Source organism: Zonotrichia albicollis, chromosome 2 (genome assembly GCF_047830755.1).
Source record: "Zonotrichia albicollis isolate bZonAlb1 chromosome 2, bZonAlb1.hap1, whole genome shotgun sequence".
Lineage (NCBI taxonomy): Eukaryota > Metazoa > Chordata > Aves > Passeriformes > Passerellidae > Zonotrichia > Zonotrichia albicollis.
In genome coordinates this window covers 16,467,994-16,490,301 of record NC_133820.1, presented here as the reverse complement: position 1 = coordinate 16,490,301, position 22,308 = coordinate 16,467,994, and the positions used below count along the sequence as shown (strand labels likewise).

General features: G+C 44.1%; 1 protein-coding gene across 1 annotated transcript; it reads left to right on the top strand.

Annotated features, from left to right (window-relative positions):
- The first annotated feature begins 42 nt into the window (after positions 1-42).
- TMPRSS3 (transmembrane serine protease 3) lies at positions 43-21,163 on the top strand. Its single transcript, XM_005488980.2, has 13 exons — positions 43-174; positions 1,514-1,658; positions 3,238-3,348; positions 4,866-4,982; positions 6,358-6,481; positions 7,950-8,075; positions 8,742-8,785; positions 11,012-11,177; positions 13,480-13,649; positions 15,013-15,108; positions 16,217-16,359; positions 17,499-17,651; positions 21,143-21,163. The coding sequence occupies exons 1-13, from the start codon at positions 157-159 to the stop codon at positions 21,161-21,163; spliced, it is 1,434 nt and encodes a 477-aa protein (XP_005489037.2). The 5' UTR covers positions 43-156.
- Positions 21,164-22,308: the final 1,145 nt, after the last annotated feature.

Sequence of the window (22,308 nt, the reverse complement as noted above, 5' to 3'; positions counted from 1 at the left end):
CCATCCAGGGCCACCCGATACCCCTCTGCAGGTTGGGTTACATGGCTGCGGCCCTGATGCCGCACGCAGCAGCTGGCTGGAAACCCTCCCCGAGCAGAGAAGCTCAGCAAACCCTGAGCTTGATAATGAAGAAGGAAATCAGCTTTGCTTTTAACTATGACTTCCCAGGAAGAGGTGAGTGAAGATTTGGGAGCATGTGATAGCCTCTGGATAAGTGAAGTGTCAGTGTTTGGCTTGCATGTAATTTGGTTCGCAGTGCTGTTTTGTTTCCTGATGGGCAAATTATGCACTAGCTAGAAAGCTGTTTTGGTTTTAATATTTAAAAATTATGCTGGCAGATTCTCTACAAAGTTTAATTTATGTTCAATGAAATGTAGGTGAAATTTTACCAAATGAAAGAAATAGATGAAATGAAATGAAATGAAATGAAATGAAATGAAATGAAAGAAATAATGAAATAAACCATTATTGCTGAATGGTGAAAAAATACTCCAGGGTATTTTCCATTATAAATATAATGTCACATATAAAACATGTGTTCTTTGCCTAAAATGTGTCACTGTAAGCATTTTCTGGGACTGACTCTGCAAACTTGCTGGTTTTACAGCTTACCAGCTCCGCTGTCTTTAACAAACCTGGACCTATTTCACACCACTCTGAGATCAAAAATCTGATTCTTTTTGCCATTGTGCAGAACCAGAGTCAGAAATTAGCATTTCAAATATATTTGTCCCAAACTCTAGTGTAGCTAACTTTAATTCTTCCCCTGTGTAGTAAGTCATCAAAACTTTACTGGAGTAAAATTCCCCTGAATGAGGATCCTGTCAGTGCTGTGCTGCTTGTCCTATGCATTTTAGTCTTTCTCTTGTTTTCTATTGCAATTATAGAGCAGGGGATGAATTCACAGCCCCAGTGTGAGTTATTAAAAGTAGCTCTGGTGCTTAGGCAAATCTGAACAAAAATTAACCTCAGTAGTTTGCTGGTAAATTAATTATATGAAAATTAGGTACATAACAATGTATTGTGCCCAGCTCTGAGGTCCCCAGCACAGGAAGGACATGGACCTTGCTGGAGTGAATCCACAGGAGGCCAGAAAGAGTCTCAGAGGGCTGGAGCACCTCTGCTGTGAGGAGAGTCTGAGAGAGTTGGTGTTGTTCATCCTGGAGAAGAAGAGGCTCCAGACAGACCTTGTTGTGCCCTTCCAGTACTCAAAGGGGGCTGCAAGAAGGTTTAGATGAGATGTTAGGAAGAAATTCATCACTATGAGTATGGTGAGCCCGTGGCAACAGAGTGCCCAGAGAAATTCCGGGTTCTCCATCCCAGAAGTGTCTAAGGCCAGGTTGGACAGGGCTTGGAGCAGCCTGGGACAGTGGAAGGCGTCCCTGCCCATGGCAGAGGATGGATGAACTTTAAGGTCTTTACAGCCCAAATCATTCTGTGACTCTGTGACAACATTATTATTATTATTTTCTTTCTTTTTTCTTTTTTTTTTTTTCCTGTCCTGTTGAGCCAGGTTCAAGAGACAAATCCCACTACTGGAAGTCTTGAAGTCATCTCCGTTACAGAAGATGAACCGCCAGTACCGCAAATTCAGTTTACCTTCAAAAGATTCTTCTTCATACCACAAGCAAGAGTGGACCCAAGTGCAGATGGATCTGGTAGGGACAATCCAGAGCCCTGTGACCTTTGCAATCCCAGTGGCCAAGCTGTGCTTGCCCACCCAGAGCAAGCAATCACACCGAGGAGGAGGAAACACGAGCTCCCTGCCCCAGGTGTGAGGTTTGCCAGCTCAGTGATGCGATGGCATCTTGTGTCCACTTGCACACACAAGAATTTTTCACAGCCAGATTGCTCACACAGAAGCAATGCTCTCCAGACACATTTTTGAATGGTTTGTTTGAAATTTTGCCAGCCTGGAAATTGGTCCATTAAAAAACCTGAATATAGAATGCAGCAGCCCTGGAGGATTAGCATGTCTGTTTGCTGCTTCCCATTGGTTTCAAAATAACCATGGGTTCCAACAGAGACAGGCTGAGCTTCCAGAATGAAAATAGAGCAATTTAATTTTCCAGTCCATTAGCTGCTACAGCTGTCTAAGATTTTTGGCACACCAGACACCAACTCCATTGCCAAAACCAGTTACTCAGCTGCTCCTGAGAGTCTGAGGGAGCTGGGATTTACCTAGAGAGTCTCTAAATCCTTGGAGACACCCCTTATCCTTGACTGATTGTATCTGCCAATCTCAATTATAAAGCCTGAGGAATGGGGAAGTGAAGAGCTGTAAGAACTAAAATTAAAGACAAGGTTCTGTCAGTTCCTGTGTGCACTCATGACCCAGCTGTGTTTGCTATTTCCCCACAGCTTGCCCTTTGTATATCAGAATGCATTTTAGACAACTGAATCACTCATTATTTTCAGCAGAATCTCTTGTTATCTTCCAGACTGGCAATATCACTAAGCAGAGGTCAGCTCTGGAGGTCAGTTGTTGGTAAACAGATCCAGCTCATGAAATGTACTCTGCAATAACTACTAATGTATATTTAAACTTTAGATGCAGCTTTTTGTACTTGAGAACTCAAGACTCAGCCTTGAGCCATCACTCAGTTCTCTTTTTGCATCTATAGCAAAACTTTGAACAAATCACTTTTTCACAGTTTTTGAGACTAGGTAGAGGATCCTGGGGTTGGGGGTTTTTTTCCAAATTTAGCTTTCAATAATTTTCAGTTAACCTTGCTTTTAAGACCAAAGGGACCAGTGACTTTCCTCCTTCTTGTCTTGAACTTCTATTTATGAGCTGCACACAGGTTTGATTACACAGACAGAACAGGTCTGAGTTTCACTTTTATCCCAGGATTCCAGTTTTCAGCAGAGGTGCTCATATGCTTGAAAAGCTCCCAGTGTGATGTAGCCCATGAAAATGAGAATTTGGAGCTCACATTGCTGATGGCATTGAGGACAGGCCAGGTGCTCTGCAGGGGCACAACTCAGACCCTCCCAGGGCAATGCTCAAGGGATGTCTGAGAGCAGCAGGAGCCCCAAAGCCCTTGGAACCTTCTCTGAAAGGTTCCTTGGAACTATTCCCTGAAAGAGCAAATTTAAATCCCTTCAGGTGAGGGCAGCTCATGAAGCATACCCAGGAGTTGGTGATGGCATCTAGTTTATTGTTGGATAAATCTCTTTGATTGCCAGCTCAGCTGGTTTAACCTCACAGAAGCCTTTTCTCTGTCCGTTTTCCAGGAGATATTGAACCACCTTCAATGTGCCATGCTCTTGTCTCCCTAAAATACTTCCCATACATCTTTGGTTTATTCCTTGCAGTAATCCTAGCAGTTGCCATTGGCCTGGGTGGTGAGTACCATTAGTTATTTATTAAGTTCTCACTTAGCCATTCAAATGCTTAATTTTTCATGAGCCTTTTACTGAGAATGGAATTAAACTGCTACTGTGGCTTGTTTGTGGAAGTAAAAAATCTTGTTGAGGTGATGGCTTTAAATTTTATTTACATGTAGGGATGAAATAGGTCTGGCACTCCTGGGAAGACTGGTGTAATATTTACAACACTGGGGAACCTGCAGCTTCAGGAAACCTTTCTCTAGAAATTTTTGTCAGTTCCCCTCAGGCAATGAGCTGAGTTTAGAAAATGGGGATAAAAAGTCTCCTGTGGGTAGCCCACACCATATTTTTGTCTTGTAATTCACTTCTCTAAGTTTGCTTTAAAGAATTAAAGAATTTTCCCTTATCAAAACCAACTTCTACAAAGGAATAGAAAATGCAGAATGAGTTTAGTTGTGGCTGGGAAGTGTGACCTGCCCAGGTGCAGGGCTTGTTGTGTCTCCTCACCTGGAATAGGGAGCAGCTTGTGGGAGGTTGAGGCATCCCCCTGGGGAGAGAAATCACTGGATGTGTTCTCCAAGGGTCTCCCTAATTCCCTGCTCAGGGTCGGAGGCACCAGGCAGGAACTCACCCTCGAGTGAAACTTAAACTGTGCAGAGGGACCTGGGAGGGAGGCAGCACACACAGCAGGGCTGACTCCTCCTACGAGTCATTACTAATAAATGAATTTTAGCAACACCATGCAGCAACCTCCAGGCTGGATTTCAAAAGTTCCTGGAGTACAGGTGTGGGAACCCAGGAAATCCCTCTGGCTGCCCTGGAGGGCTCCAGCCCCTCCCCAGGGGGCTCAGAGACCTTGGCACAGAGCCCAAGACCCCTGTGCCTTTGATTTAGCCCTTGGAAAAAACAATTACCAACCTTGTATGAAGCATTACAAGTTAAGAGAGTTTAAGTAGAATGATAGTGAATTTATCACAGGGTGAAAAATAGATTTTTTTTTTTGTTTTTAGAATGGGGGTTCAGGGGGTAAGATGGAGGAATCTGGGCATGTCCAGCCTTTCTCCTTCTTCTTCTTGGCCTCCATCTTCTGCTGTGATGTTGGCACTTACAAATTGGTTTAGAGGAGAAGCTCACTGTCTAACATGGGTGATAGGTATTGGGAAGAAATTGTAAATATTGTACATGTAGTTTTTAGTATAAAAAGATAACACCTCCCTGGGGGCAGGCAGAGTGCCTGGACTGTCCTGATGAGCGGACCTCAGCAGGACAGGAGAAAGAATTTTATAGATAAGGAACAATAAACAACCTTGAGACCAAGAACTGAAGAGCTCTGACTCCTTCTTCAAGCACTGGGCTGGGAAAAGAGACTTTCTAAAACATCTTGGGGTCACTCTGAGCAGCTAGAGATCCCAAGATACAGGAGCTGTCTTTTCGTTAGCAAGACTGAAATCTGGACAGATAATGGAATGCAGAAGTGTCAAATTAAAATCCAAATGTGTTTTCATTGCCCTGTGTTCTTTCATTCCTTTCAGTCCAGTACAACTGCATTGGGAAGTTTCGTTGTCGCTCATCCTTTAAGTGCATCCAGAAATCAGCCAGGTGCAATGGTGTCTTCAACTGTAAAGAAGGGGAGGATGAGTACAGATGTGGTAATTTAATTTTGATTATAAATCCCTCCTACCTCCTCCTGTAGAACTGGCAAGTTATCAAGGAATGCCTGTTGTAAAGATTTTGTGTGAGACAAAAGAAAGACAGACCAATGGAATATCTAAATCACCACTTCAGAGGAACACTCTGAGTACTGATTCACAGTTTATGAAAAATCAAACTGCTTCTTAGATAAATGTGATGATTGCTGAATATTGTTACTGCCATTTTTGATAATTCTCTCCGTTAAAAGCCCAGATGCTTTTTGACTGCTCACATTTCCTCTGCCTGCAAGGTGTAACCCCACTGCCTTATGGTGTGTAAATACAGAACACACTGAATTCACTGGCACACCGTTGTGCTGTGTCAGTTTTGAAGGTTGCAAAATCCTGGTGTTATCTTAAAGGATGTGGGAATGGGGAGAAATCAGCCATTTGTGCACTCAGTGCTGCAGAATTTGCTGTTTCATCTGTGAAGTGTATGACTTATTTCTGAGTTTCTCTCTGTGATAGTTATGGGAATCACAAGGATGCTTTAAATGGTACTTCCCTGTTCTGTGCTATGGAAGGTGACTGTGGTGCTCACAGCCCCTGGAGGGAAAGGACTCTAATTTTAATAAACAGAATAACTGGGTTTTAGCTCAGTGCACTTGCAATCCTGGCTCTTGTACCTCCAGCTAAGGAGGCAGCACAGCTTTCCTTCTGTGCAATAGGAGGAACAACAAGAACCACAAGGTTTTGGCCTCAGCTAACCCTCTACAATGTATTCAGCATTTGGAGAGTTTTCCCCAGGAAGGCTCAAAGTTTCAGAGGAGCCAGGAAAAGCCTGTCTGCTTTTCCTGTCTTGCTTTGCAATTCCATAACACTGGAATCTGGGCATGTGTGGGAGAGCCCTGTTCAGCAGTGACCACGTGCATGGCCCCACTTCTCCCTCACAGATGGGCCCTTTCCCAGGTCCAGGACATCTGGGCATGAGTGCATCCACCTCTCTGGCACAGGAGGTGCCCACCACCTTCATCCGTTATCCTGACCATGGTTTTCCTCAGGGCAAAGCACCTGCAGCTCCAGCTCAGTGCAATCATCAGGACTTGCTTAAAGCTCACTGCAGGGCCAGCCAGCCTCCACCTCCTCCTGTATTAGAGCTGGCATTCCCATCAGCAAAGATTTTTTCTCCTAACTGTCGTAGCTCAGAGTACATTATTAAAAAAAAAAAAAAAGGCACAGAAAAATTCTGTCAAAGAATCCAAATGAAGAAAAGGATGAGTAGTGGCTCAGTGAGCCAGAAAGCACAGACACCACAGCGGCGTGGTGTGCCTGTTTTGTGCCTGATGTTCATCTCCACAGCTCACTGAGGCTTTTCTTGTCCTGAATCCCAAAGTCAGGCTGAGTGGGAAGAGGGCAGTGCTGCAGGTGTTCGCCCTGGGCTCCTGGCGCACCGTCTGCTCCGACGACTGGAGGGCAGAGTATGGCAACAGCACCTGCAAGCACCTGGGCTTCTCAAGGTAGGGACACCACTGCCAGCAGCTTCACCTGGCATTTTGAACAATCTCTGAGGTTTCTAATGAAACCTTGTGTTGGTTTGTGCCTTAAAAATGACTTAACAATCCCCCTTTGTGAGTCACATGGTTGAGGAGATTTGAGATTATGTATTTGTACATGGCAAATACCTTTTATTACTGCTATAAATCCTGCAGGATGGCTAAAGAGAATATCTTGGCTAAATCTTCCCTGTGTGATGCAGGTGCCCAAATCCTGTTTCTCACTCGAGTGGCCTGTGATAGAGGCACTAATGTTTTGCGGAGATAAACAAAACTCTACAACTTTGTGAAAGTTGTAAAGCTGGTATGTTTATTACAGCACTTGACACATGTGGGAATTGCTCCCCTAAAATGACATGTGTACTTCTGGGGACTTCAGGTCTCTTTTTATCCTCTTCTCAAATACATGTGAATACAATTTCACAATAAGTTCATACATATTCTCTTTTACGAATTTTGCTTTACATTTGCTGCTAGTTCTTCTTATCAGAAAGAATTCTTAGGTGAGGTTGACCTGCTCTCACAGCAGTTTCTGTCTCTCTTTATCACTTTCTGTCTCTTTCCCCCCTTATCTCTGTCTTTCACTGAAACAGTTTCTCTGAGCCTAGGCTTTTGCAGTCAGGCTAAATAGCTATGTTTTCTAACTACAGATTTAACTCAAAGATGTACATTTCACCTAAATCAAAATGGATTTCTACTCTGCAGAATTTCTACTTTGTCTCACTAAGAACATACGAGCATTTCCCACTTCTTTTACTTCCCCTATAGGTAAATTGTGTACAGAATTAATTTCATGACATCTGATGGGCTTTAAGGTCCACCTCATAATTAGAGAAGAACATGGCAAGGCAGTTCTTGCTGTCTTGATCCCATTCCTGAAAAAGCACCATTTTTTTCACAAACTTTCATAAAACTGAGAAAGATTTGAAGTCCTGATTTGGCATGATGCTCTGTTATTGCTTACCCTGGCATCATTCTGATTTCTGTTATAGCTAGCAGTATAAAGCTTCTTTGAATAAATTCTTGTTGCCTTTAGGATAAAATCCATCTCAATTTTTCAACAAAGAAGAGAAGAAAAAAGTAAAAATTATTCATCCTCCCTGCTGCAAACCATAACTCTAGCAAAAGGAGACAATGAGCTTGTAAGTGGCTCAGGAAATGTGCCAGCCACTTACAATGAAAAGTTTCATTGTAATATTACAATTAAAATTTATTTTCTCTGCCAGTTAAATACATCTCAGCACGTGTGGCTTCCACATATGATTATGTCAAAAATACATGCACGTGGTAAGGAGTATAGGGGGAGGAAATAATTACTTTTATCGAATGCCAGGATCTGATTATTGTGGTTTTCATTAGCAGAACTGGTAAATTATTTAAGCAGATTGCTGCAGTGCTGTCTGGGCAAGCTGTGTTTATGGTTTATTTGCAGTTATGTGAGTTCAGGTTACCTGCCCGTGGATGCAGTTGAGAAGCAGTTCCAAAGACATTTTGTGTCCCTCGGCCACTGGCTCTCAGCTGATCGAGTGACATCCCTGCACAATGCCACCAACCTCAGGTATGTCTCAGCTGCTTCTGGAAGACACCAATCAATAGAACAGGAATTATTGATAGTTTGGGATTGTTGCTGTTTTTTCAGGCATGTAGTACTTTGTAAGTGTTACACATGCTGGCCTGAGATTCAGCAGCATCTCGCTGGAATATAAGCTGAGTCTGATCCAGGGCCCATTAAAATCAGCAAAGGCTTTCAAATGACCTGTTTGAAATGACTGTTTGTCCCATGATGCCATTTTCACAAATGGATAGGCACCAGGCACTTCTTTTTTTCCATTATGAAGCAGTTTGTTTCAGTTTGCAGATCCTTACACGTTTCCCAGTAGGTTTATGAACCCTTTATGCTGCATTTACTCCTCCTGACAAATGCTGGGTTTTTTTTAGTTACCTTCCAGTGAGAAGGGAGCAATGATTACAAGGAGACTTCAGATCTTCCCTGGTGGAAGAGTGAAGCCCTCCTCAGTAGGGCAGCATGTGGTCCTGATGGCCAAGCTCCCAAATGCAGAATTCCAGTTAAAGGCCCTGATTAGATTTGATGAGTTCATGCCCTTTGTACCTCCTTCAATATATGAGTTACTTATTTTTGTGTGCACAGGAAAATGACATAATATTGCAAAAACCCAATATATTTGTAAATTGGGTCTAATGATGCATTGTCTTCTCATCTCAGGGAGGAATGCACTTCTGGCAATGTGATCATCTTAAAGTGTTTGGGTAAGAATCACAAAAAAATTAAAATAAAAGCAGAAACTCTCCTTCTTTATCCACTGCATGGCAAGAGTTGGGAGAAGTTGTGTACTCAGGGCATGCTATACTATCAGCTTATCACACCAAAGAACAATTGTACTTTTTATGTAAAATTTGAAAGAATTTCAGAAAGTGAAAATAGGCTGGGAGGGCAGATTGGGAGCATCACATAGCAGGAGCATTTCAGTGAGAATCCAGTAGGAAGTGTTATTTAAGGACTGTGTGTCGAGTCCATAGACTCACACTCTAATTCCAAGTCTTTGGCATCTTGGCAGGAAAAGGGAAATTCTGCCTTGATGGAATTTCCATCCCACACCGCTCCATGCCACCTTGTTTTCAGACTGGGATACAAAAAATCAAAATGCAACAGCAAAATCACCATGAGGGCAGAGCAGATGCTTGAGCCTGCCTGTGTGGGACCCTGAAGATGAAGGAGAGCAGAGCAGGGGTGTTTTACAGCTCAGCTGTGTGGTGTTTGCTGGGTTTCCAGGACAAAGGAGGAATTGAGAATCTGACCCCGTGTTCTTAGAAGGCTAATTTATTGTTTTATGCTATTATATTAAATTAAAGAATGCTATACTAAAACTATACTAAAGAATAGAGAAAGGATACAGACAGAAGGCTAAACAAGAATGATTATGAAAAATTCATAATCACTCGTCAGAGTCTGACACAGCTGGCTGTGATTGGTCATTAAGTAAAAACAATTCACATTAAAATAAAAAAATCAAACAATGACCAGTTGGTAAACAATATCCAGACCACATTCCAAAGCAGCAAAACAGAGGAGTAGCAAATGAGATAATATTGTTTCTTCTCTGAGGTTTCTCATCTTCCCAGGAGAAGAAATCCTGGCTAGGGATTTTTCAGAAAATATGACAGTGACACATCTGAGTGTTGCACCTGCAGGGAAGGGAGAGACACAGAGACCCCACAAGCCCCAGACCATGAGTGACCTGCAGGGATGGGAGGGAGGAGGAGAAACCCTTGGGATGTGGCCATGGGGATGGGGTGGGGATGCTCCAGCTGCAGAAACCTCCCACCCTCAGCAAGGCTGGGATGAAGTCTAATAAGTCTAATAAGTGCTGAGTTCTACATTTTGGCCGGAAAAATTCCCTACAACGTTACAAGCTGAGGATGGTGTGGCTGCACAGTGTTCAGGTGGAAAGGGACCTGGGGGTGCTGGTCGACAGCCGGCTGAATATGAATGAGCCAGCAGTGTGCCTTGGTGGCCAGGAAGACCAGTGGCATTCTGGCCTGCATTGGGAATTGTGTGGCCAGCAGGAGCAGGGAGCTCATCCTTCCCCTGCACTGGGCACTGGCGAGGCTGCACCTTGAGTGCTGTGTCCAGTTCTGGCCCCTCAGTTTGGGAGGGATGTCGAGATGGTTCAGCGCATCCAGAGGAGGGCAACAAGGCTGGTGAGGGACTTGGAACACAAGCCCTGTGAGGAACGTTTGAAGGAGCTGGGGTTGTTTAGCCTGGAGAAGAGGAGGCTCAGAGGTGACCTTATTGCTGTCTACACCTTCCTGAAGGGAGGCTGTAGACAGGTGGGGTTGGTCTCTTCTGTCACTATAGGACACAAAAGAACACAAGCTCACACCACTGTTCTCAAGGTGAAGAAAAAAGGGGAGTTTATTTTCTGACTCCAACATTTATAGTTTTCAAAAAGTGACAGTGGATTGGAGGGTGACAGTGCCACCTCTCCAATGACACTGGTCAACCCAACAGTCCATCAACTTTCTCCTCCTCCATAAATGAATACAAAACAATGAGTTATTTACAGAAAGTGTGTGAGAAAGTTCACTACAAGAATGTTAACATCAGAAGGCTTAGAAAATGTTAAAAAAACAGAGTGACACTCTTCCACCGGGCAGCACTGACAGAACAAGAGGACACAGTCTCAAGCTACGTCAGGGAAGGTATAGGTTGGATATTAAGAAAAAAAAATTTCACCAAAAGAATAATTAAGTACTGGAATGCTCTTCCCCGGGAGGTGGTAGAATCACCATCTCTGGACATGGCACTTGGTGCTATAGTCTGGTTGAGGTGTTAGGGCATAGGTTGGACTGGATGATCTCAGAGGTCTCTTCCAACCTCATTATTCTGTGATTCTGTGGTTCTGAGAGGGGCTGAATGTGACCCAAGCCAGGGCTGTGTTTCCTCTCTGCACTGTTTGCTTTGCTCCCTGGCAGCGTGTGGCACTCGGGCCAGCTACGGGCTGCGCATCGTGGGAGGCAATGCGTCGTCACCGCGGCAGTGGCCGTGGCAGGTCAGCCTGCAGTTCCAGGGCCAGCACCTGTGCGGGGGTTCCGTCATCACCCCCCTCTGGATCCTCACAGCTGCCCACTGCGTCTACGAGTGAGTGCCCAAACCCCCCTGCCCAAACCCCCTGCTCAGGGGACACTCGGCCTGCTCTTCAAAATAACCCGCAGGACGCGCTGCCTCATCCGTGGCTGATGCTGTGGGGTTTTGGCTTTTATGGTTTTCATGTGTTTGTGGTCCTGTAATTCTTCAGTGTGTAGCTCTAAACTCCATTAGTGGAATATTAAGTATTTATTATTAGTATTAATACTAATATTAATATTAGCTGCTGCTTTCCCATTTTGGTCAGATAACACAATTCCTGTCCAGGCCTGGAGATCAAGGACACCTCACTGTCTTGAGCCTCAAGAAATGTAAACAAAAGTAAGGTGGGGGAGAGCAAACTTGGGGTAATTTACTTCATTACCTGAAGCTGTAATTGGAATATTAATCTCTGTGAGAAATTATATTAATTTTCAAAAATTTTAAGGGTTTATTGAAACCATATAAAAATACTACAGAAGATTGAATGGAGAAAATATTACGGGGCAGGGAGCAGAGGATCTTTCCCACCTGTGCTCATCTACACAATGGAGGTTTTGCCTTTTATCACTTTAGCCCCTCCCAAAGTTCTGTCCATCAACTCTTTTGCTGTCCAGGGGTAGAGTTTGCTTCCTTAAATCTTGACTGGAGGTCAGATGTTGCTATAGTAACAAGCCAACCCTCCCAAATGTCCCAAAGCAGGCCACCGCATAATAACAACACAAGGGGGGTAAAACAAAAATATAAATCTATAAAACTTCTCTGAACATATGTACATGATATTTGCCTTTTAATTGTGAGAGTCAACCATCACATTACTCATCTATCACACCCCCAATGTGCAAATGGACCAAACTTATAAAAGTGTGAAAACCATGACCCATTGTCAATTTTGGGTGTAGCCCCTGGGGAGGCTTTGTCTGCCCTAAATGTACCTCATGCCCCTTCAATAAATATAAATGCTTTTTATTCCCTAATTCTGTCTGACATCTGTTTTAAGGTAGTCTGCAAAAGGCATCATAATATTTAAGCTGTTCCTCTCTTTTTGCATGAGCCTTTATTGAAAAAAAGCTTCCCCAAAAAGTGATCTAAACCCAGGATCCCAGTTTCCAGGTGTTCTGGCCACCCTCAGCTCCCTGGGAAAACATCTTAAAACAAGATTTAAGTGCTAGATTTTAGGTATCCTAACCTTCAATTTCTGTAAATTGCATGTTGAGAGTTTGTATTTGGCTTCTCGGATCCACTGGAGCTCCAAAATAAATTACAGGATTCTTTTCAAGTTGACAGGATCAATCAGTGATTATTAGTCACTTGTGCTTCCTTTGTGCCCTTTGCCACTTACTCACTGCTCCTTTCTATGCAGTTGAAGAGGTCTTCAGGTGGTAAATAGATTCTAAATAGTTACTTAAACTCTGTGCAATTACAACTATATTTATAATGAGCTGTCTGGTTTTTCAGTCTTGTTTGATGCTAATAGTGCAGGAGCATCTCTTGCTCTTACAAACTCCTGTCCACTTTCACCAAAGACATTTAGACAGCTAAAATGGGATTTGTCTGCCCACTTTTAAGCACCTACAACATGGATGTCTTTTTCTGAGTAAGTTCTTGTAGGATGGTTTTATACCCAGTAGAGAAGAGAGATGGGATAGACAAACCCCACTCCAAGTTCCTATTTAGAGCCCTATGTTGCCATAAAATAATTACTTAGGAATTCAGCATTTTAGAACCTTTGTCCTTGACTTTGTCACCCCATCCCAGGTGGTTGTGGTGTGTTTGAAGGGTGATGGGGATGGGAGCTGGCAACACATCCCCCATCCCTGGAGCCTTTTCCCAGGGGAGTGAGGCCAAAAGCAGAGGAGCTGCTCATGTGCTGGAGACTGAAGGATGTGCCAGCTCATGAACTGAGGCAGAAACACCTTCCAGAGGGGAAGCTTCTCCTTGAAAACACCTTGACACAGGCTCTGCTGAGGCCTGGCTGAGTGCAGGTGTGCCAGGCAGCAGCTGTGGGCTCTCACAGGAGCACACACAGCTGGGCTGATGGAAAACTCTCAGATATTTCTAGTAAAATCCATATAATTGCCCTGATAATGTGCCAGTGACCCAGTGTCTTACTAAGATTAGTCACCCAATGTCTTACAAAAATTAGTTTTACATTTTAAAAAATTAGATGCAAAACATGGCCATTATTAATAGAGAGGTAAGCCAGCACAGCAGACTGGAGTTATTTGCCTGTTGTATGTATAAGCTCAGAGGACAATTAGAGAAACCTGAGGGTTTTCCTGGAGGTCTGACCCTCTCTTCTACCTCTTTGTTCCAGCCTGTACCTGCCGAGCTCCTGGAGTGTCCAGGTTGGTTTTGTGACCCAGCAGGACACCAAGGCTCACCCACATTCAGTGGAAAAAATCATTTACCATCGGAATTACAAACCCAAGACCATGGGGAATGACATAGCACTGATGAAACTGGCAGCACCTCTTGCTCTCAATGGTAATTTATCTCTGTGAGCTTTCACTTGGCTTTTCCACCTCCCCAGCTAAAGCATCCCTGTCCCCACAGCACCAGCAGAAACCCCCCAGCCCCAGTGTGAGCATCTCCTCTGTGCTCCATGTCCAGGCATGGACAGCAACAACGTGCTGCAAAATGTTCCCAGTGTGCTCTGGTATTGATTTACTGCAGGCATTTATTAATAGGCAAACATTAACTTTATTCTTTCTAAATATTCTTCCTATCTAAAATAAACACCCTGCCTCATTCTGCTGGAGGTCACAGAGATTTTTATCATGTCCTTTCCATGAGTGCTGGGGGATCCAGAAGTGTTCAAAGCTGAAAATCAAGCTTGAATTTCAAAGAGAAGATAAGGCAATTTGAATATAATGATTATTTAAATGAAAACTACTTTTATTTTCTTGATAGGATGCTACCTGCAGTTGATACAATGAGTTGAAATAATATGTAATAATATTGCATGAATTGAAATACCTGCCAATACCTCCTAATCACTATGAGCTGCCTGCAAAGGGGAGCTGGTGCTCTTTGACACATCTAGTAATTTTCTTAATCAATTATCTTGTAACGGTTTAAAATATCACTTGTAATGAAAATTAATCATGATTTTGTTCTGTTTTGTCTCATATTTCTGATGATTTCTTCTGCTTATGAATAGCTTTGGGAATAAAGAATATTAAGGGTTATTTAAGGAATAAAGAATAGTAGGAAGAAATAGTAAGAAATAGTAAGAAATAGTAGTGGCTCTGCGCCTGAGCACAATCCCACTGTGTCCCATGCTGGGATCACTGCACTCTGCAGAACAGAACCCTTGGGATCTGCCCAGTTATATTTTGTATTTTCCCTCCCTTTTCTCAGCACCCATTTGTCCCTGCAAGCATCAAGCTCTGATTTTATCCCATAGAATTCCATGTCCCAGAGCACAAAGGCACCAAAACTCTGTGAGTTGATGGGTGGGAAGCAAAGAATCCAAGAATAGTTTTACCCTCTCAGGGATGTGCACACCCAGCTCCTTGTCTCAACCCAGCAGCCCTGGGGCCTCTGATCTGCCCTTCTTTTTGCTCATTCTTCAGTTTATTGACCTGCTGATTCCTCCTTGTGTTGCTTCACACCCAAAACTCATTGGGGCTGCTGTGGGTGTTGTCTCAAACCCTCAGTGTTGCCCACAAGACAAAAAACCTCAGAAAACTGCCAGGCTATTTATGTGGGGAGTGGGCGGTGTTCATCACAAGTTCATTGCAAGCCAAATCTTTAAGTATTTCTGAGACATTTAAACTTAATTTGCTAAATTTTGATTCTCTTCTCTCTCCCTCTTTTTTTTTTTCTTTTTTTTTTTCATAAATAGGTCACATTGAACCAATCTGTCTGCCCAATTTTGGTGAACATTTCCCAGCAGGGAAAATGTGTTGGGTATCAGGATGGGGAGCAACTGTGGAAGGAGGTATTTTAAATTGCCTGCTGATGATTTCACTACATGCACACATCTTACATACAGTGAATGCAGGATTTGGTTGGGGCGCTGTTTAACGCTAAATTTTCTGGTAAAGAAGACATATTACAAAATTTTATGCATAAACTGTACTGCAAAAGTGTTGTGCAAACTCTTATCACAAGGAATGGATGGGCATCCTCTGAAACAGTTGAAAATTACAAATATAAATTGTGTCCACTGTTGTACTCAGCCTAAGTCAAACAGGCTGTGCCCTTTAGAACTCCAAGCATAGAAAACACAGCATGAATGTAAGAATTAACCATCCCTTTTTTTTAGAGAAAGGATATGTTTATTTTAAGGCAGGCTGGGTGATGTAGAAATTGGATAAAACAAAATCAAAAAGAAAAGGGATTTTTTTCCCCATGACTCATGAGTCATGTTAATCAATAATAAAAACTGAACCACCTTCACGTGAAAATGGGTGAATTGTCACCCATTAATTGTTTTTTATCACTCTTCATTCATGTCACTGAACGTGTTCCTGTTCAGAGAACAAGAACAGAACATTACCTGACCCACAGATAACAGCCAAAGGTGGGGAGAAAATGAAAGCAAGGATTGCCACATAAAAAAAACCAGCCCTCAATTGACAATAGGCAGTGTGCAAATACTCTCATTTGTATAAAGGATCTGTTCAGGCTGTGAATGAAATAAAATAAATATTTATAAAGTAAATCAGATGTTTGCAGATGATTTGTTGACTAACAGAACAGGCGATAAACTCAGAACAGGTTTTGACACCAGTATTGAACGCAATGTTCAACAAGCTTTTTGGTTTATTAGTGTCATTAATTGTCTAGTTTGAAGTGGAAATACATAATGTCCAGATTTAATTGTAATTTTATACACTGTGGTAATCCCCATCTCTGCAGAGTGGATAATTGCTGTGTTCTGTAAGTGATGAGACACCAAGTTGCCTTTTGTCATTCCATTTAACCAGGTTTCTTTCATCCTTCCTTGCCAATTCTTTGTATATAAAACATTCTCTGTTTATAAATGGAGATTATTTTCAAGGACAGGAAGTTTTTTACTGGTTTTTTATCTTTTTTTTTAACAGGTGACACGTCTGACACCATGAATTATGCAGGTGTTCCTCTGATTTCCAATGCAATTTGCAATCACAGAGATGTCTATGGTGGGATCATAACTTCTTCAATGCTTTGTGCTGGTTTCCTGAAGGGAGGGGTGGACACCTGCCAGGTATGGAAGTTTCCAAACTGCAACTGTGCTCATTGGAAATGGAAAAACATGAGTGATAAGTTATCAGAAGGCACTCCCAGGCTTTTCTTGGGCAAACATTTGGGTTTGTGCCATTTATTCTGCTCACCACAATTATCAATCACTGACCGTGTGCATTCACACGCTACAATTTCCTTTTTATACTTCTTCTCTGGACCTTATCTGATACTTCTGAAGCCAAATTTGCTTAAGACATATTTTGCTGCATGTGCTGCAGCACAGTGCCATCCTTTCTCTGCCTTGGCTGTGACCCCTGCACTGCACTGAATTGCACTTCCCTGCACTGTGAGCAGCCCCAGAGACCTGCAAGGTGCAGAAAGCCCATGGTGAAAAGCAGCCAGATAGGGCTGGGGAGGAATTCCTAGTGGAAGATGTCTCTGTTCCAAGCAGGAGGCTTGGATCTACATGTACTTCAATGTCCCTTCCAACCCAAACCTGTATATTATTCTGTGAACTTCATGTTTCCAGATTTGCTCCATCCCAATCACACTTGGGAGGGAAAAAAAGCAAAGGCAGAGGGTGCCTAGATGTGCATTTCATCTCTTTTTTGCACACAACACCCTCAAAAAGGCATTTGGCACCAGGAGACCTGGCCAAAGGCAGAGTGCTCAGCACACAGCTCCACGTGACAGGAGGAGCCCTGCTCACCTGTGGGAATGCCTGTTCCAAATTCCCTTTTTTCCAGGTGTTGTGCTGGCTGTGATTCTTGTAGGGCAGGAAACTGCCCCAGCAAAGAGGAAATGGGAAGTTTTCAGTACTTAGATGTGAGTTCATTGAGCTGAATCTGCCTAGCAAAGTGCCTGGGAAGGGCTGGAAAAGCAGGCAGGAGCAGGCAGGGGAGGAGATCAGATGTGAGCTTGGTGTTGCAACCTTGGGCTCAGCTCAGCTCAATAGCCAGGAGCCAAGGAAAGAAAAATATGGTCTCCTACATGTCTCAAAAGTCTCCAAGCCCTGCTGTAATATGCTTTTCCCAGGACCCAGAACAGAGCAAGAACAAGAGATTTTGAATTACTGGACTATGTTTCTCCCCCTACCTCCCAAACAGACAATTCCCTCCTTTTCTGGGACACTGACATTTGTTTTAACTCTTTTTCCCTCAGGGAGACAGTGGGGGTCCTTTAGCATGTGAAGATATGAGTGTCTGGAAGCTGGTGGGCACCACCAGCTTTGGAGTGGGCTGTGCAGAGAAGAACAAGCCAGGGGTCTACAGCAGAACCACCTCCTTCCTGGACTGGATCCATGAGCAGATGGAGGTCTGGGCTTGCCCTGTTTGGCCCATATTTGTCAGAGCTGAGCTGTATTGTATGGACATTGAAATTGGGGGAGCTGTTTGGGGATTGGGGCTGCGGCAGAGCAGGGTGCTGGGGTTTGGTGAGGGGCTGGGGTAGAGAGGAGAGGAGAGGACAGCACATCCACAGGGGTGGGAATCACAGGGAAAGGGGGCTGGAGCAGAGCAGGGAGCAGGGAGGTGTGGAAGGGCTCAGTCAGGAGATGGGGGCAAGGAAAGAGATCCTTGGGGAATATATCTGGGGGGCCCCCAAAACAGGAAGGGCATGGGAAGGTTGGAATCAAGTCCAGTGAAGGGACACAACATTGGCAGGAGGACTGGAGCACCTGGCCTTTGAAGATAGGCTGGGAAAGCTGTGTTTGCTCAGCCAGAAGAAGAGAAGGTTGTGTGGAGACCTCAGAGCACCTTGCAGAGTCTGAAGGGGCTGCAGGGAAGCTGGAGAAGAACTCTTTGTCAGGAATTGCAGTGACAGGAGGGGTCATGGATATGAACAGAAAGAGGGGAAATTGAGGTTAGACAGGAAGAAATTCTTAACTGTGAGGGTGGTGAGGCCCTGAGGTAATGGATGTCCCATTCCTGGCAGTGTCCAAGGCCAGGCTGGATAAGGCCTGAAGCAGCCTGGATAGCAGGAGACGTCCCTGCCCATGGCAGGAGAGGTTGGGATGAGCTGATTTTAGAGATGCCTTCAAACCCTTAACATTCTGTGATTCTGTGACTTGGTTTGAAGCCCTGGGGCTGCCACAGAGGAGCCTGGGGAGTGGAAGCTGAGTGGGCCAAAGAGGGAACACGGTGTTGGCTGGAAGGAGAGCAGAGACAGGGAAGTGAGGGGACACTGCAGCCAGCTTCAGCTGACCCAAGGGTGGCCCAGTGACAGGAGAGCAGCTCTGCTGCTGCCAGCACCTCTCCAGGGCTGCAGAGAGGAGCTGGGTTCAGGCAGCTGAGCACAGACAGGCACTGTGCTCCAGCTGGGACTCCAGGCAGGGCTGCATTGCCTGGGCAGGGTCATCCAGAGCTATTTCAGGGATCCCAGGCTGTCCTGCCAGGCTCACGGGTGTTCCTGCAGAAGGCAAGGATCTGCATCTCACCCTGGGTTGCATTCCTATGGGAATGGCTCAGATACCCTACAAAGGCTCAGGTTGTACCAAGTGCACTCAGACATTTCAAGTGGCACTTGACAGAGTGTGGTGTTTTCTGAGAAATGATGAATCTGACTCCATGTTCTTAGAAGGCTAATTTATTATTTTATGTTACTACATTAGATTAAGGAATACTACACTAAACTGTACTAAAGAACACAGAAAGGATACAGACAGAAGGCTAAAAGATACTAATGAAAACTCGTGACTCTCTCCTCCAGAGTCTGACACAGCTTGGCTGTCATTGACTGTGATGGTGTTCACAGGGGTCTTAGGATGAGGGAGGAGATGAGGATCTGACTCCATGTTTCAGAAGGCTGATTTATTATTTTATGATATATGTTATATTAAAACTATACTAAAAGAATGGAAGAAAGGATTTCATCAGAAGGCTAGCTAGGAATAGAATAGAAAGAATGATAACAAAGGCTTGTGTCTTGGACTCTCTGTCCGAGCCAGCTGGGCTGTGATTGGCCATTAATTAGAAACAACCAACATGGGCCAAATCACAGATGCACCTGTTGCATTCCACAGCAGCAGATAATCAATGTTTACATTTTGTTTCTGAGGCCTCTCAGCTTCTCAGGAGGAAAAATCCTAAAGAAGAATCCTAAAGAAAAGATTTTTCATACAAGGTGTCTGTGACAATTGGCCAATAAGTAAAAACAATTCACATCTTGCATAAACAATCTCTAGACACATTCCAAAGCAGCAAAACACAGGAGAAGCAAATCAGATAATTATTGTTTTCCTTTTTCTCTGAGGCTTCTCAGCTTCCTAGGAGAGATATCCTGGGCAAGGGGATTTTTCCAGAAAATACGACAGTGACAGACAGGGCAAGTGCAAGGCAGGAGAACCCTCCTCCAGTGCCCTTGGGAGAGTTCGGGACAGGCAGAGAGCTGGGCACAGGCTTTTCATGGTGATTTTCCTGTCTTTGTGGCAAAGCCACAGAGTGTGCACCCCTTTGTGCTGCAGCCTTGCCCTGGCAGGCAGAGCTGCTGCTCCCACACCCAGCCTGGGAGATGACATGGGAATAATACAGGGATAGCAATGGTGCCTTTCCATATCCAATGCAGGGAAAGCAGTGGTGCCTTTCCAGCAGCAGCAACCCAGCAATGCAGGCACCTGCTGAAACCACCCCACTTCCTCCTCAAACCAAACTGCCAATATCAAACATTCACAGACACAAGGAAATGCCCAAAATAAGGTGATGTGTGCAATTTCAGCTCAGCCCACCTCTGAGTGCTGAATGACACACACTGTTTTCACAACTTGTATTGCACATGATGATTTGTGCTATCACAAGCCTATCTGTCACTCAAAGAAAACAGGAAACCAGAGTATTTCTGAGTCTTCAAAACCTGTAATATTACTTGATTTTATTCCCTCTGAATATATCATCGTGATCTATTTGCATATACAAACATTTCAGATTAAGAGCTCATGTCACATGAAATCACAGATCTCCATTATAAAGCAATCAAAGGAAAAAAGAAGTACAGCAAAATCTTTGTCGAGCCAAGTGCTAAAATATTGGAATTTTGCTGAGGGATATCCTTCAGATGTAAGTTTATCCCCTTAGAAAGGATTTTCAGGTGCAGCATGGAAACTTGGACACTTTTTAATGGACTTTGAAGCAAATGTAAAGAAATTATAACTTTGGAAGTGGGGCCGAAGAATGGCTTGTACCTGGCACAGCTGTACTGGGGCACAGCCCAGATCAAACTGGAGCAGAGAAGCTTTGGGGTGACCTAATTGCAGCCTTCCAGTACCTGAAAGATGGAGAGAGACTTTGACAAGGGCCTGGAGTGACAGGGCAAGGGGTAATGGCTTCAAACCAACAGAGAGCAGGTTTAAATTTGATGTTAGGAATAAATTCTTCCCTGTGAGGGTGGGCAGCCCCTGGCACAGGGTGCCCAGGGCAGCTGTGGCTGCCCCTGGGTCCCTGGCAGTGCCCAAGGTCAGGTTGGATGGGGCTTGGAGCAGTCTGGGAGAGCAGATGTCCCTGCCCATGGCTGGAGGCTGGAACGGGATGATCTTTAAGGTCTCTTCCCACCCAAGCCATTCCATGTTTCTATGATCCCATGGGCAGGACCAACTCCAGCAGCCCCTCAATCCCTTTGGAGACCTGAGTGCAGTGGGAAAACCCTTCCAGAATTCAATGTTTCCATGTTTCTATGATCCTGCTGGCAGAATCAGCTCCAGCAGCCCCTCAATCCCCTTGGAGACCTGAGTGCAGTGGGAAAACCCTTCCAGAGCTCATTGAGTGCCAACACCAACATTTGCAACAGATGCACCAATGTGTTTTTCTTTCCCCCAGAGAGAAGAGCTGCAGACCTGAGGGAGTGGCCCTGCTCTGGGCTCCTGAAAACCCACACCACACTCCAGCCCTGCAGAAGGACCCAGCCCACTCTTCTGGTCACCTGCTCTGAGCTCTGGACCTTCACAGAGCACCTTTCACTGTTACTTTTTGTTACTGGCAACTGCACTTGATGCAAACTGTTGCACATTCAGCCTGGTTTGGGTGCAAGAGGCAGATGGATGATCAGCATGTGTGTTTACTGTCAGCTACAGATTTTACACAGAGGAAAAAAGCTAAGACTGATAACCCTGAATGCTGTCACAATAAATTTTTGCAGAAAAAGACTAGAATAACTATAGATCAGGTTGCTCACTGTTGTTTTAATACTTACCTTCCAAGAACCAGACTACAAAAATACCTTTTTTCCTGAAAGCATTCCTGTAGGTCCACAAGAGGTCTGTGCTCTGTTGCACAGGCAGCAGCAGCTTCCTTTGGAACCAAAAGCAAACAGGGAGCAGAAGGTTGGCACATTTGATGAGTATGTTCAACTCTTGGAAAAAATAATCTCTGAATTCAAATGTATTATCATGTCGCTGTGAACAAAGTTCATAAAAATCAAACTCTTCTGTGTTTTCCTGCAGTAAATAGCTTTGAAATGAGCAACAGGTTGTAACTTGACTGGAAAAATCTGAGATTACTGAGCTTAAATGGAAGAGGAGCTTCTTTATGCCCTCTTTCCCTCCTTTTCTCTGCTAATGGGACAATACAGATCCCACACCCTCTGTGCCTCTTAGTCACATCAGTGTGTGGATGGACTGATGCCAGCCACACAAAGGACAAAATATCTGAAATGCTGCTGTGGCTTCTTGATTTCCATTTTAATGCAACAGTCTCAGCTATTTTTAGTCTGGAAAATGCCTGATTGTTTGACACTTGCCCTTTGTAAAACTCCCAGGGTGAAATTTATCCATTTCAGAATTGATCGTCGGGGATGGCGTGGGCTGAATAATGGATAATATTGTCAGAGCCTTCCAATATCAGCCAAAATGCATCTTATCATCTGACCAGGTGCTGGTGATCTGCTTGAGATGAGGTTTTGGATGCAGTCTGTGTGCTTCTCAATCAGTATTTGCATCACCACTGCTGCAAGAAAGCGCCGGCAGAATCAGAACTGAATTTTTGCT

Coding starts and splice junctions, on each gene's coding strand:
- TMPRSS3 (XM_005488980.2), top strand. Junction 8,076..8,741: donor CACAATGCCACCAACCTCAG/GTATGTCTCAGC, acceptor TTCTCATCTCAG/GGAGGAATGCACTTCTGGCA. Junction 17,652..21,142: donor GGATCCATGAGCAGATGGAG/GTCTGGGCTTGC, acceptor TCTTTCCCCCAG/AGAGAAGAGCTGCAGACCTG.